General features: G+C 39.2%; 1 protein-coding gene across 1 annotated transcript in view; it reads right to left on the bottom strand.

Annotated features, from left to right (window-relative positions):
* KIF5C (kinesin family member 5C) overlaps positions 1-13,863 on the bottom strand; it is a 316,620-nt gene that overhangs the window by 18,993 nt on the left and 283,764 nt on the right. The window contains exons 7-13 of the mRNA XM_081928835.1: positions 12,670-12,725; positions 10,491-10,578; positions 8,036-8,160; positions 7,431-7,535; positions 6,901-7,049; positions 5,324-5,472; positions 422-597 (exon numbers count right to left, since the gene is read on the bottom strand). Of these exons, the coding sequence (XP_081784961.1) occupies positions 422-597; positions 5,324-5,472; positions 6,901-7,049; positions 7,431-7,535; positions 8,036-8,160; positions 10,491-10,578; positions 12,670-12,725 (848 nt within the window). The remainder of the gene's footprint in view (positions 1-421; positions 598-5,323; positions 5,473-6,900; positions 7,050-7,430; positions 7,536-8,035; positions 8,161-10,490; positions 10,579-12,669; positions 12,726-13,863) is intronic.

Raw genomic sequence — 13,863 nt, 5'->3', positions numbered from 1 at the left:
GTGTTCAGTGCAATATATAATTATACCTGCACCACGTGCCAATAAAATCACCCCCTCTCCTTTGCACTCTCAATGGCCCATCACCTTTCTATTGTTCTCTTAATGGCCCGTCACTTAGGTGATTTCCCCAGCATAGAAAGTTATCCTGCCTTACATTTTTAACAACTGATGGACCCAGGGATTCAAGAGGGGTCTGGCACCTCCAAATTGCATAACTGTACATATGGCAGTGACAGGAATGGAGTTCGGTTAACATTTTTCAACTGTAATGACCACAAAACTTGTGAGATTTTACACCATCAGTTTTCTATTTTGCACACTTCAAAGCATGTGGTGGTTTTGATGAATAAAAAACACTCTTTAAACAAAATCTACAGTAGTTGTCAAGACATAATGAGTTGAAAGGAAATAATTTCTAAACCTTATCATCCAATTGTCTGTAGAGACTAGTAATCTCTTCATCGTATTTCCTCTTCTCCTCAGTTGTGATACTGGCAACAACAGGTGCAATATTATCGATGATGGGTGTATTGTCACATGGCTCCAAATTCTTTTGGTCCTTAGCACTGATCTGTTCATCCTCAGGAACAGCCTCTCCTGCAGACACATCTCAATACAATCAGTGATAATACAAAAAGTCCAAAAAAACAAGGAATCAATATTTAATCTTCAATGTCCTTTGGTGACTTAAATCTACAGTCCTTATAATTCCAGGCCTCCATGCCTAGTGGTCTCTCAGAACCAGCTGAAATAAAAAACAAATCAGTTTACCTTAAGGATCATAACTACGTTGTCAGAAGTAGTGATCAGAACTACGGTGGAGTTAGATATACAGAAACAGCAGAACAACATGAGGCAGCCATCCTGCCAGCCCCATGTTTCAGACCACATTTATTATTCCTCCAAAGAATCTATACATCTGGTTACTATGAGCTATATCAAGGTAGTGAGAAAAGCTCTTAAAAACAGTCATCTACTCTGCAATGTTAACATTGAGTATATTCAAAAAGTCTCATGGTGAAACCTGTTCTCCGTACTAAAGTCTCTGCCCCACCCTCATACAAAGAGGGGCAGCACAAAAAAATAACTGCAGTAGAAAACATGCCCGATTATGATGAATGGCAACTCACTTGGAAAGAGAGCATACTTGTGTTCAAAAATCCAATATTTTAAGTCAAGTGCTAAATCACAAGTGCATATTATGACTAAGAATTTTGTGTTTGCTTCAGTAATGAATATAATTAACCTTTAGAGGACTGACTCACTAAAAGATCTAGAAACAGAACTGAATGTGGTTTTTAAGGGGCCTATAATTATGAAACAAAATTTTCAATACTTTTTATAGGTATTTAAATAATTTTTTTTAAAAAAAAATCCTCTACAGCCCTCTCTGCATTTCATAATTAAAACTGAAATTCTTTGCAGCCGTCTGGAATAAGGGGGGGGGCAGGGGGTGAATCCGTAAGCATTAGCTCACTGAAGTCTGACATGATCACCACCCCCAAAATTACCTTATTTTCCTCTTATCCAGAGTGCACAGCAATAATTGCTCTTTATGTTACTATTAGCAACAGAATTGCTGTTCCCAATGTATTGAAGTTCTATCTGGGGGGGGAAATTATGAGTTGGAAATATTGTGGGCTGCAGCCTGTAGTGATGGATAGAAGAAAAAGAAGAAGAAGAAGAAGAAGAAGAAGAAGAAGAAGAAGAAGAAGAAGAAGAAGAAGAGTAGTAGTAGTAGTAGTAGTAGTAGTAGTAGTAGTAGTAGTAGTAGTTTGGATTTGATATCCCGCCTTTCACTCCCTTTAAGGAGTCTCAAAGTGGCTAACATTCTCCTTTCCCTTCCTCCCCCACAACAAACACTCTGTGAGATGAGTGGGGCTGAGAGACTTCAAAGAAGTGTGACTGGCCCAAGGTCACCCAGCAGCTGCATGTGGAGGAGTGGAGACACGAACCCGGTTCCCCAGATTATGAGACTACCGCTCTTAACCATTACACCACACTGGCTCTCATTTAAACATTCTCATTTAAACCTAAATGTTAAAATCCTACCTAAGAAATAGCCACTACTTCACAGTCCACACCCCCGGAAAATGTAAAACAGAATGCTTGTTTTCATTCTGAAAATGCTGAAGTCTTGGCAATGTTCTCCCGCTCTGATGCTCCAACTACCCAAGATCAAGGGCTGATTCACATAGAGAAAATGAGTGTGCGGTGAGGAAGATTCTCACACATTCCCACTGGCCATGCCTGTTCAGCCTGATGTTCACACGTTGAATGGAACGTTGGAATGGGAGGAAAAAACGTTCATGGCCAATCCATTTAGCACATACCAACAATTTTGAGAAGACTGAGTAGGGAGGCGCAATGCCATGCCCTCACTACTATGGGAACATAAGAAGACTGCTGGATCAGGCCAATGGCCCATCTAGTCCAGCATCCTGTTCTCACAATGGCAGTCCAGATGCCTGTGGGAAACCTCAAGTAACACAGTTGAAGCCTTGCATGAACCAACCCACAGATACAAAAAGTGCAGGCTGCAAATAGAAAAAGGCCAAGGTGGTGGGGAAAGCACAGCCCTTCTGCCAATTCTAACCTTAAGTGCAATTAGAAAGGTAATAGTACTTTGCACTCCACATTATCCAGTATGCCGCTGCATAATTATATGGACAGCCTCAAAAAAGCAAAAAAAATATTATTTAGCCAATTGCTGTCTCTTTTCCTATATGCTTTTTTTCTTCTTCTTACACATTGGGCGGAAAACCCTACCACAATCCTGTGAACCACTTTCTGCTAGGCCAACTGAAATAAGTTGGTCTATTTCCAAGGTTTCTTCTGCAATATTTCACTTACAGGCAGTTCTGGTGTCACACTAGAGAAGAATGCCTGTCTCTTTACAGTTGAGCAGCAGTTCTGGAGGCTATGTTGCTATTTTTGAAAGCACCAGAAAAGTTAGAGTGGCATGTCTGTGTCACTGCAAGTGTCTTGGATACAAATGCTTTCAAAGGAAAGAGGAGAATCAGGTTTAATTAAGCACAAACAATCTCAGAATTTGTTCTTATGTGTGCTTTCTGCTACTAAAGAAAATAAGCTGCTTATCATTTTCACAAGTGTATACAGTGGCAATCGGTAGAATGCCTTGGGGGGGGGATGGCTGCTCCCAATGTTAGTTTTTTAAATGGCAGAAGTGTAAAGCAAAGCTGTGTCCCTGTGGTGGAATAATAATAATAATAATAATAATAATAATAATAATAATAATAATAATAATGAGGTCAGGGGCTGTAGCTCCCATTAGTCCCAGCCACCATGGCCAGGGCTGTTGGGAATAATAGCAAAACAAAATTTGGAGACCCATACATTCCCCATCTCTGGTATATATTTGCAAATGTCATTATATTTTGCGCTTTAAGCTTTCCCTGCCTATCCAAGATGTGTGCAGGTGGTGGTGGCTACTCAGCAGTGAGGGGGAAAGCTCCCTGTTCATGCTTGAAAATAATTTACTGCTACATTGTCCTGGCAAAATTAATCTTAGCTCCTGGTATATGTAATTTCATTTTTGTTATATTTATTTTTTAAACTAACAATATACAAGGAACCCACCCCATATGTGTCTCTTGCCTGTCATATGGCAGCACAGTGGCTGGGAAAACCCAGCCAGATGGGCGGGAATAATAAAACAAAAAGAATATTCTTTATCCCCCTTCACAACTGAGTAACATACAACCAATATTCACATATCTGGGTTATGGGGGGGGGGGACTCTTTTGCAATTGAAGCCCTTCTCCCTCAACCACACATTGTATGCTACTATGGAGGCTAACAACATCAGACAAAATAAAAATAATAATGTATCTATAATATTTACAACATACAAACAATGCTTTTAGGGGAAAAGTTGTGATTTCAGACTTATTGTTGCTCAGACTGGTATTGCTCTTTTAAGTAGTGAAGCATTTACTTCTTCTATATTATCAATCTGTAGGTCCAATAGTTTTCTGTCCGACAGAGAATAACATATAAGAGTTTGGATTTGATATCCTGCTTTATCACTACCCTAAGGAGTCTCAAAGCAGCTAACATTCTCCTTTCCCTTCCTCCCCCACAACAAACACTCTGTGAGGTGAGTGAGGCTGAGAGACTTCAGAGAAGCGTGACGAGCCCAAGGTCACCCAGCAGCTGCATGTGGAGGATTGGAGACGCAAACCCGGTTCACCAGATTACGAGTCCACCGCTCTTAACCACTGCACCACACTGACGACATGGTGGTGAATAAAATAAAACTCATCAAGGGCAGTATCCAAGTAAAAAAAGTGCAAGGACTTTAAGCTACACAATAGAGTTTTCCTGCCCTCAGATTTGGGGTTGTCGTGTGAGGAGATGAAGTTCCAATGCAAAGCTTAAAGTTCTTGAGCTAGTGGGACCATTCAGTTGGATACCACCCCAAGTTTTTAAATGGAGTTCATTCATTAAAACCTGAACCATATGTTATCATACCTGCATGGAATTGTGGCATTATTTAACCATTTTGTGGACTCTCATTTCATTTCTCGGTTAGATTGCTATCCTAACTCCACTTACCAGGGAGTAAGTCCCACTCATTTCAATAGAATTAATGAGCAGACAAGCATGTTAAGGTTACTCAGATTCAACTGTTTTCAATAGGACTTACTTCTCAATTAATAGTTTCAGCATTTTAAGTTAAGAATGCAACAGCACAATGTTCCATTTGCAATTTTCCTTCCTCTCAATTGCAAGTCTATTGATGAGCAATCTCTGTGAATAATCCCATCCCTACAACACGTACACATTATCATTTTAAAGTTGGGTGTGACAGCTAGTGGCCTAAGGAAACAGGGCATAAATTGTAAATATTTCCTGCTTACATCCCATACCCTCCAACATTCTGCCTGAAAATAGAGACATTCTGTTAATATTCTAGTCGGTTAAACCAGAGCTTCCTTTTTCAGACAACAAGAGAACTCTGATGTAAAGGAAGTCAGGATTCTCCACACCAAAGCTATACAAGAGAAGGAGGAGAGGGCAGACCACAGGGGAGGACTGTGTGGGCCTAATGTTGGTTCCCAGCTTTATAAACCATGGTTTAGTAAGCCAGCATTGTGATGTCCTGAACCAGGGCTGTGTTTAGGGATGAACTGAAGTTGAATACGTCTGTGCAGACAAACAGAAGAACATGATTCATCATTGTAACAGAGCCTTAACGGAGAGTAAAGTGTATCATAATTTATTTTATTGCAACTATTTGGCTTCTTTAATTTAATACCTTAACAGCTGCCTAATAATTGACAACAGAGTTATTTCTCACCATTTCTCCACCTGTTCAGTTCCATCTCCAGATGCTGGATAACATTCTTCAATGTCTTGTTTTTTTCCTTCTCCTTCTCATATTTTTTCTTCCATTCTTCAGCAGTCAGCTCAAGATTCACAGAGACTGTATTCTTGATGGTCTTTGCTCTGTACAGAAATACAACAACACACCAAACAAGCACTGACATTAATCTTATTAACTTCTCTGTGGTCTGAAAGTTGTAATACTATACACACTTAGCTGGAAGTAAATTCCACTGAACTCAATGGAACGTACTTCTGGGTAGATATGTACAGGCTTGCACTGCAAAAGAATAAATACAAACAGCAGCAAATGTAGAATCTTCCTCCTGGAAAACGAAATATTAATATTTCTCTTGCATCCTTTACAGCAGGGTGAGCCACATAAGTCTTGTTCAGGGAAGTTTTTAATATGTGACATTTTAATGTATTTTTCATCTTTGTTGGAAGCCACCCAGAGTGACTGGGGAAACCCAGCCAGATAGGAGGGGTACAAATAATAAATTATTATTATATTATTATTATTGCTTTATTTCTGGATAACTGGCTTGTACTTCCTTCTTGAAGTTTTCCTCAGAGTCTCTCTTTTCCTACCAGTCTCGGCTGGCATTTCTGTTTTTAATAAGAGAAATGACAGACTCTGTTCCGCTGATACCAAATTGCACTGTTTTCCTTTTTTCTCCCCCCGCCCCCTTAAACAACCCCAGCATAGCAAGACTTAAATGTACTCATTTGATTCCAGTTTTATGGCTGACACACACATCCCTGAATTCATTATTTATATAGCATCTATCATAGCTCTCATTAGCCAAGGCTATACCACACTATGTTGGCTCAGTCTGCTGCAAAATGGATATGACTTCCAAATGAAAATCCCATCCTTTTTATTAAAAATAAATAAATGCTAATGCAGAAAAGGACCCAGTCAACAAACAAGAAAAGACAAGTGTGATGGAGACTAGGCCGCCTGAATTATTGCATCTGAGCAATAATTTGTCACATCCAAGCTCTTTACAACAATCTTTCCCCTCTGCCCTATACCAAAACCTTTGGATACAAATACTACTAAGCTTCCACTAGCACTACTGGGGTTTAAAGATCAGAAGTGAAGCCTTCTGAAAGGCTTTTTTAATATGTCCAGTTACATTCACTTATCTGATCTGCACATTTACTGTGAGGAAAGCTATGCACATTATCCACATCAACGCAGTCACTGGAAGATCAATAGAGCCACATCAGGCTATGAGCCAGCAAAGCACCGATGCAGAAAATTAAGCACAAAGCAAGTTCTTTTGCTGCATATGCAATTTTATTCTTGAGTGCCTTATCATGGAACTACTGCAATATCATTGTTGTCTGCTGACAGAAGATGCCAAGTCCAACCCCAGCAATGTTTTCTTATCCAGCCATAATTGGCTGGCCTCACTTCTGTCCATAACTCAGCTCCCATTCTTCTAATGAACACATTTGCTAGATTAAAGAGCCTGTGTCAGAGGAGGGACACAACTGGATCCAACCCATAATCTCTCCCAAGAGACAGGTGCACCTGCTCACCTCTGCCCAAACATTAGAGTAGACTTGGTTTCTGCTTCATTGAAGATGGATGGGGAGCAACAGATGACAATGGTGGTTCTACAGTTTCCACCTAAGGAGTCCTGAAGAATCCTGGTCATCTTGCTGTCTCGATAGGGGACATGTGTTTTCTAATTAAGAAGGATGATACAGGATCAGAATACACACAATTACTTAAAAGGGATGACAATCAGTAAAAAGTAAGTCAACCTAGAATATGTAAAACTGTTTTCATATTGCTAAGGCAGGTTCATATAATTTCTAACAGATTGCCATCTGATCCGTCACTAGTTAAATATGGAACTAAAAGCTCCTGCAGTAAAAAACAAACAAAAAAACACACAACTTCTTGCCAGCTGGCAAAGTGGGGGTGGGTGGGAAGGGGATAGATACCTTTTCTCCTCTGAGTTTAAGGTGAAGATCTATTATTAATTTGCACCAAGAGGTAGAGAACTGGGAAAGTAACCAAGCCATCAAACAGTCACTGTTTTTAAAAAGTATGAATTACTTACAGTTCCTTCTGCTAGTGCTGAGATCACGTTGCCCAAAGCAGACAAAGACTTGTTAATATTTTTGGCTTCATCAAGAACAGAGCCCTCTGCACCCGTTTTGCTGACCTGCCAGAGAGCAGATATTGCTCAGTGAGCTCAAATTCTGATCATTGCAAAATAAGAAAAAGGTTAAACACTTGAAAGTAGCTTTAACCCATCCTGCCTGAGCCAGAGAAGTTATCAGTTTGCAAAGCTACAAAATTTTCATAACACTTGTAACAGTTATTTTCTTTGCTAATCATATATAAACACAACACACAAGTGGGGGTTTTTTATATTTAAAAAAAACACTTTATTTCACTTATATTCAAATTTCCCTTGTAGACCTTAAAGCAGCTTTCATATGAAATCTCAGTGACCATTCTGGCCCTTTATAGAGGCAGATTTGCTTAGCTGCAACAGAATGGTGTCCTCTACTTCCAGATCATTCTCTGGCCCCTCTTGTATACAAGACAATCATGCAGTGACTTCAAAAGGACTAGTTAGGAGTTGAAATAAAGCTGCCACCATCATGCACCACTACCAAATCAATAACGTTATGTAGAGTAATAAGGTACTTCTGTTACCTTTTCACTCCCAGCCAAGTCTACCAAATAAAGCTTCCCACTGAGTTTTTTTTCGGTTTCAACATTCTCTTGTTTGATATTAATTAGGAAGATGCTATGACTTCTAGAACTGTGTTCATTCATGTCTACGAAAAAGAAAATTCAGTGAGGAGTTATATAAAATATTATGGATCTCTTCAAAAACCTGTTTTGTCGTGAGGGTTGTTATTGATAACTAATGGGCTAAGACAAGCCAACAAGAAACCCTCCAAGTTAAAACAATTTGTGACCACAAGAGAAAGTAAACAAAAGTCTGCTCCCACCAGCCACACTGTGCTACATATGGGAATGTTGTTGTGGCCAGTCCATGATGTGGGCGGGGGAACCTAACTGCTTGGAGATACCCACACACAGCACCAGTATCTGAGGAGCATAGTCACCCACGGTTATAAGCCCTGGCCATGCCCTTGACAGACTCTTTGGCCATCTTCTGGCCCACCCCTCTATTCCAGTATAGGCTCACCAGGCACTTCAGATCCGAGTACAGTGGATGCTCGGGTTGAGAATGGGATGCACGTTCACAACCCGCAGTGTTCACAACCCACAGCGGTGCGTCTGCGTATGCACAGGTTGCGATTCGGTGCAACTGCACATGCACAACCACCAAAACCCAGAAGTAACCCGTTCCGGTACTTCCGGGTTTCGGCAGGTCCATAACCCAAAATAATGCAACCTGAAGCGTCTGTTATTCAAGGTATGACTGTAGTAATTTTTTGCCTGCCTGCAACTTAGTCAAGCAGGTCCCTTCACCTACTCTGTATTGGATTTCGGGGAGTTTAGGGGTCAGTGCTGTTAAATAGAATGACTTGGTTTTGTGGTTAACTTGGCACTGTCAACAGGGAGCTGCTGGAAAGGTTAAGGTCAGATAAGGTAATAACTGAGCACCCTTAGGCACCTTTGAAGGTGAAGAGCATTTCCAGAGCTCAACTGCTCTGAGTTGTGGGGCCCTCAGCCTGGATATGGAATATTCTTGAAGTTCACCTGCCCAGAGTTGTGGGGCCCAGCAGGGGGTGGGGCAGCAAGGCCTTGGAATTGGCAGGGTTGGGTTTGCCCAAGGATGAACCTAAGCTAGCTTCCCATTCTTCTAATTCCCCCTGCAAATATTATACGGAAAATGTGACCCTAGTTCAAGTCATCACTTGCATCTTGCCTTTTTATTCCTGGGTCCGGTCACAACAACCAAGTGTGAGATATTGTAAGACTATTTTGAATAAACTAAAGGCTTTTCTGCAATGGGAAGTACAGTGGTACCTCAGGTTAAGAACTTAATTCGTTCCAGAGGTCCATTCTTAACCTGAAACTGTTCTTAACCTGAAGCACTACTTTAGCTAATGGGGCCTCCTGCCGCTGCACGATTTCTGTTCTCATCCTGAAACAAAGTTCTTAACCTGAGTTACTATTTCTGGGTTAGCGGAGTCTGTAACCTGAAGCGAATGTAACCTGAAGCGTATGTAACCCAAGGTACCACTGTATGTCCATGAGACATCTAAAGCAGATCACAGCTTATTCACCCTTTTTGGAGGACAAACTAAAAACAATTTAGACCATGGGTGACAAGATATCAAAATAGATTGCAATCAGAAAGAAAAACATAATGCAAATCAAAGAAAGTAACAAGTGGAGGCTTAAAGCCCTGAAAGCTAACTTTAGAAAAAATAATAACGTGGAAACCTTGTGAAATTAAGTCTTCTCTGTTCTACTGATAGTGAACCACAAATGGTTCTACAAACACTTGTGTATCAAAAAACCCCATTCTACACTAATTAAGGCACAAAGCTGTGCAGTCATCAGAATGATGAGGCTATCTCCCATTACACTGAGCACATTTAAAGAAAGAAAAAACCCACAAAGTTTAATGGTGGCTAAATTTCACTCATTGTACTAGAGGCTTTATGACTATGCTAGGCAACATAATTGTTGCTCTTTGCATTAAATCTGAGCAACATTGTTTGCCTTATAGTTCACAAAAACAACTGCCACATATTTGCAAACACTTGAGTTTGGCTACATTTTACACAAGTTATAAATGTGAATACTCATGGTTGCTAAATAACACAAAGTTACAGGATTTTTAATTTTTTTAAAAAACTATCATTTATCAACAACAAGGTAGGAATTCATTCGGTATACTGTATTGTAAATTTAAAGACCTAAAATATTATCTCTCGTGAAAAAGTTAATCATAATTTTCAAAATGCCTTTCAAGTTGCAAAAATAGTAATATATTTTACCATTATGCATTAGGAACTCCAGCATAAGAAAGCTGAGTAAAATCAAAGAGACTAATCACATATTAATTGTACCTTTTTTGCATTATAGCAGGCAGTGATGCAACAACATTGACTGGACTTTAGCATGGTGTTGGTTGCAGTTAGTTAAAACCTAATTACAGGGTTAGCAGTACATAAATGCTTACTTGTAACAGCTACATGGCGGTTTGTTTTCCCCTCATCAATTACATCCATAACTTCTTCAGGACTAGAGACAAACCTTTCTGTGCAGCCCTAGAAATTCAAATTCAGCACTTGTCAGATAAAGAGAATTCGGGAGAGGTAAGGAACTTGTACCAATAGTCAATATACTTGGCCCAAATCAAGGCCAAAATTCTGTCCTCAAATTTATTTTGGACACAACCATAGAAAACATACCAGATAACAACAGAAGAGCAGTTTCTACAGTGCAATTTAATACGCAGTTCCAGAAGGCTAACAGACCGAGTTCTGAATAATAAAGATTGAAAAAGACCTTTACTTCCCTGGAACATGAACCTAAAAACACCATTCCCTTCTATGAATATTGAGAATAAAATACTTCCTTCTAGTGTTTTCCATATTTATTAAATATTAATGTTAAATGCAAATGTTTCATTTCAATAGGATGACTAACAAAATGAAACCATTTAAAAAGGAGGAAAATGAAGCAAAAATTGCAAAAGTCCATTAATATTTCAGAAAAGCATTGCTTTAATTTTTACGGTTAGAATTCTCGGTTGATGAGAAATTATTCCCTTCCATTCTCTAGTGTAAGAGAGGCTTACTGAAGTACTGTTAAAGATAACATTCAGAGCAGCACAAGGGGAAAAAATGTTTCTAAGTAATTGAATCTGAATACCCACTATACCACAAAAAAACAGCAAATTATTTTGTGACAATTGCTTGGGGGATGTGTGTGTTTGTATGTGTATGAGGAAAGTTGTCAAAATTTACCTACACAAGGTCTTTTCTCAGGAAATAAAAAAAATCCACTGGGAACATAAATGATTGCAGTCTTTTATTTTACCATATTTTGAAGGGTTCATTTAGGTGGCTGGTATTTGAATGAGTCACATTCTGAATAGACCAATAAACTAATTACCGGTAAGTAAGTCATGACTTAGCTGGATACCACCTAGAATTTCTTACCCATCAATTTTCTTTTTGGTAATATGTATGTTTTGTTGGCTCCAGTAGTTAAATAATGGTATGACTGCTTTTATGATCTCGATTCTATACATGGGGTTGTGCCCCAAGTTGCTGCTCCACTCACATTGCAGACTTTCACTTGCATGACAGAACTCATCTCCTAAGCTCACCCCATGCACCCTCAGAATCTGCTCCAAAGGGTTGGGGAATTCTCTGGAGCAGATCTGGCGAGAGAGGGGTGCAGGAAGAGGAGAGAAAGCTGCTTGCACTGTATTGGAATCATCTACAGGTGAAACTCGGAAAATTAGAATACCGTGGAAAAGTTCATTTATTTCAGTAATTCAACTTAAAAGGTGAAACTAATATATGAGATAGACTCATGACATGCAAAGCGAAATATGTCAAGCCTTTATTTATAATTGTGATGATCATGGCGTACAGCTGATGAAAACCCCAAATTAGCAATCTCAGAAAATTAGAATACGAAATGAAATCAGCAAAACAAAGACTGCATATAGAGCAATATTGGACCTCTGAGAAGTAGAAGCATGCATATGTACTCAGTACTTGGTTTGGGCCTCTTTTTCATCAATTATTGCCTCAATGTGGTGTGGCATGGATGCTATCAGCCTGTGGCACTCCTGAGGTGTTATGGAAGACCAGGAAGCTTCAACAGCAGCCTTCAGTTCTTCTGCACTGCTCGGTCTCATGTCTCTCATCTTTCTCTTGGCAATGACCCATAGATTCTCTATGGGGTTCAGGTCAGGCAAGTTTGCCGGCCAATCAAGCACAGTAATCCCATGGGCATTGAACCAGGTTACTGAAATAAATGAACTTTTCCACAACAGTGGCGTAGCGTGGGGGGTGCAGGGGGGCCCGGCCGCACTGGGCACAACATCTGGGGGTTAGGGTTAGGGGGCGCAAATTACTTGCCTTGCCCCAGCTGCTGACAACCCACGCTACGCCACTATTCCACAATATTCTAATTTTCCAAGTTTAACCTGTATGTATTCTGTAATTTTTTTATTTAGTGCTATCCACAGTTTTTGTCAAGCTATCTTGATGGTGTCTGAAAAAAGGTGGCATGCAAATTTTAAAAATAAAGCACATTCATATGATCACACAAACCATTTTCAATCATTAGACCAGAACAATTTCTAAAGGTTTTTCTGTATCTAAAGGAATGTTTTTTACCTTGACATATGGAACTCTATTCTTGTCTTCATGAACTGCAAGGTTTGTCTTTGAAACTAAAAGAAGAAAAAGTCATCAAGAATCACTGATTAAGAAAGTGCACAAATTTGATGAGCCACAAGAATAATCTGAATAACACAAGCAGATCCATCCATGGAGGAAAGCAGCAATTTAATCTACACAAGAGTTAGCCACATGATGTACTTAGAGTATACAATGCCATTGCTTAGTTCTACATTAAACGACAAGACATGAGACTCAACTAAACTCCCCCCAAAAGCAATGCTGACACACATACTTTACTCTGACTTACTCATGAAAAACATACATTACAAAAAACTGGGGAGCTTTGATGTATGTCTGCAGTGCAATTTCTCCCAAATGGATTTACCAAGATAAAAACTACTTGGTCAATGCACAAAATTATCTTAAAAATTAGAAGTGACCAGATTCAGAACCAAAGTGATAATGGTGCCACTTCAGCCCAGTTCACAGGTCACATTTTCATTCCAGCAAACTATGTTCCCATCATCATATGCTTTGTAGAAGACTTCTCGTTTGTTCTATGGCCTTTTAAATGTGTTTGGGGAAGCGGGGTTGCTGGTTTTTGTTTTATTATGCATTTTGTGTTTTCATTCTGTATTTTTATGTTGGGGACCACCCACCCTGTAATCTTTGGATGAAGGGTGGTATACAAATTTTAATTAATAAATAAATTCTTAAACCAAAGCTCACCATGACTCTGAAACTAGGCAACAGTATATAGTCATGGTTTGCAATCCTGGTTTGTAGAAAATGGTCAACTTGTATGTTCCCAGTTAAGGTGTTTCCATTGTGTTTATATTATTATTATTATTATTATTATTATTATTATTATTATTATTATTATTATTATTGTATTGCATTGTATTGTGCTGTAGGTTTTCAGTTTTGTTTGTTACATATACATACTGTATTTGTTATTTTGTAAATTGCTTGGAGAATGTGAAATAAATAAAAGTGTCATGGCAAAGAAAGCTCATGACAGCATGAGCTTGTTGTTTGCTCCCAGTCCAACAAACTATAATTTTTTGGACCACATGCACTAGGCCTTACTGTACAAAGTACTTCAAACCAAAATATTAAGGATGCTTCAACTGTTTCAGCTCTTTTATTTTTCAAAGCTCTCAGGCTTGTTAAATATACACAGGTATA

Source organism: Podarcis melisellensis (genome assembly GCF_964234715.1).
Source record: "Podarcis melisellensis genome assembly, chromosome: 1".
Taxonomy (NCBI): Eukaryota; Metazoa; Chordata; class Lepidosauria; order Squamata; family Lacertidae; genus Podarcis; species Podarcis melisellensis.
Note: the sequence above shows the minus strand (reverse complement) of the source record. Positions and strands in the feature narration are given on the sequence as shown.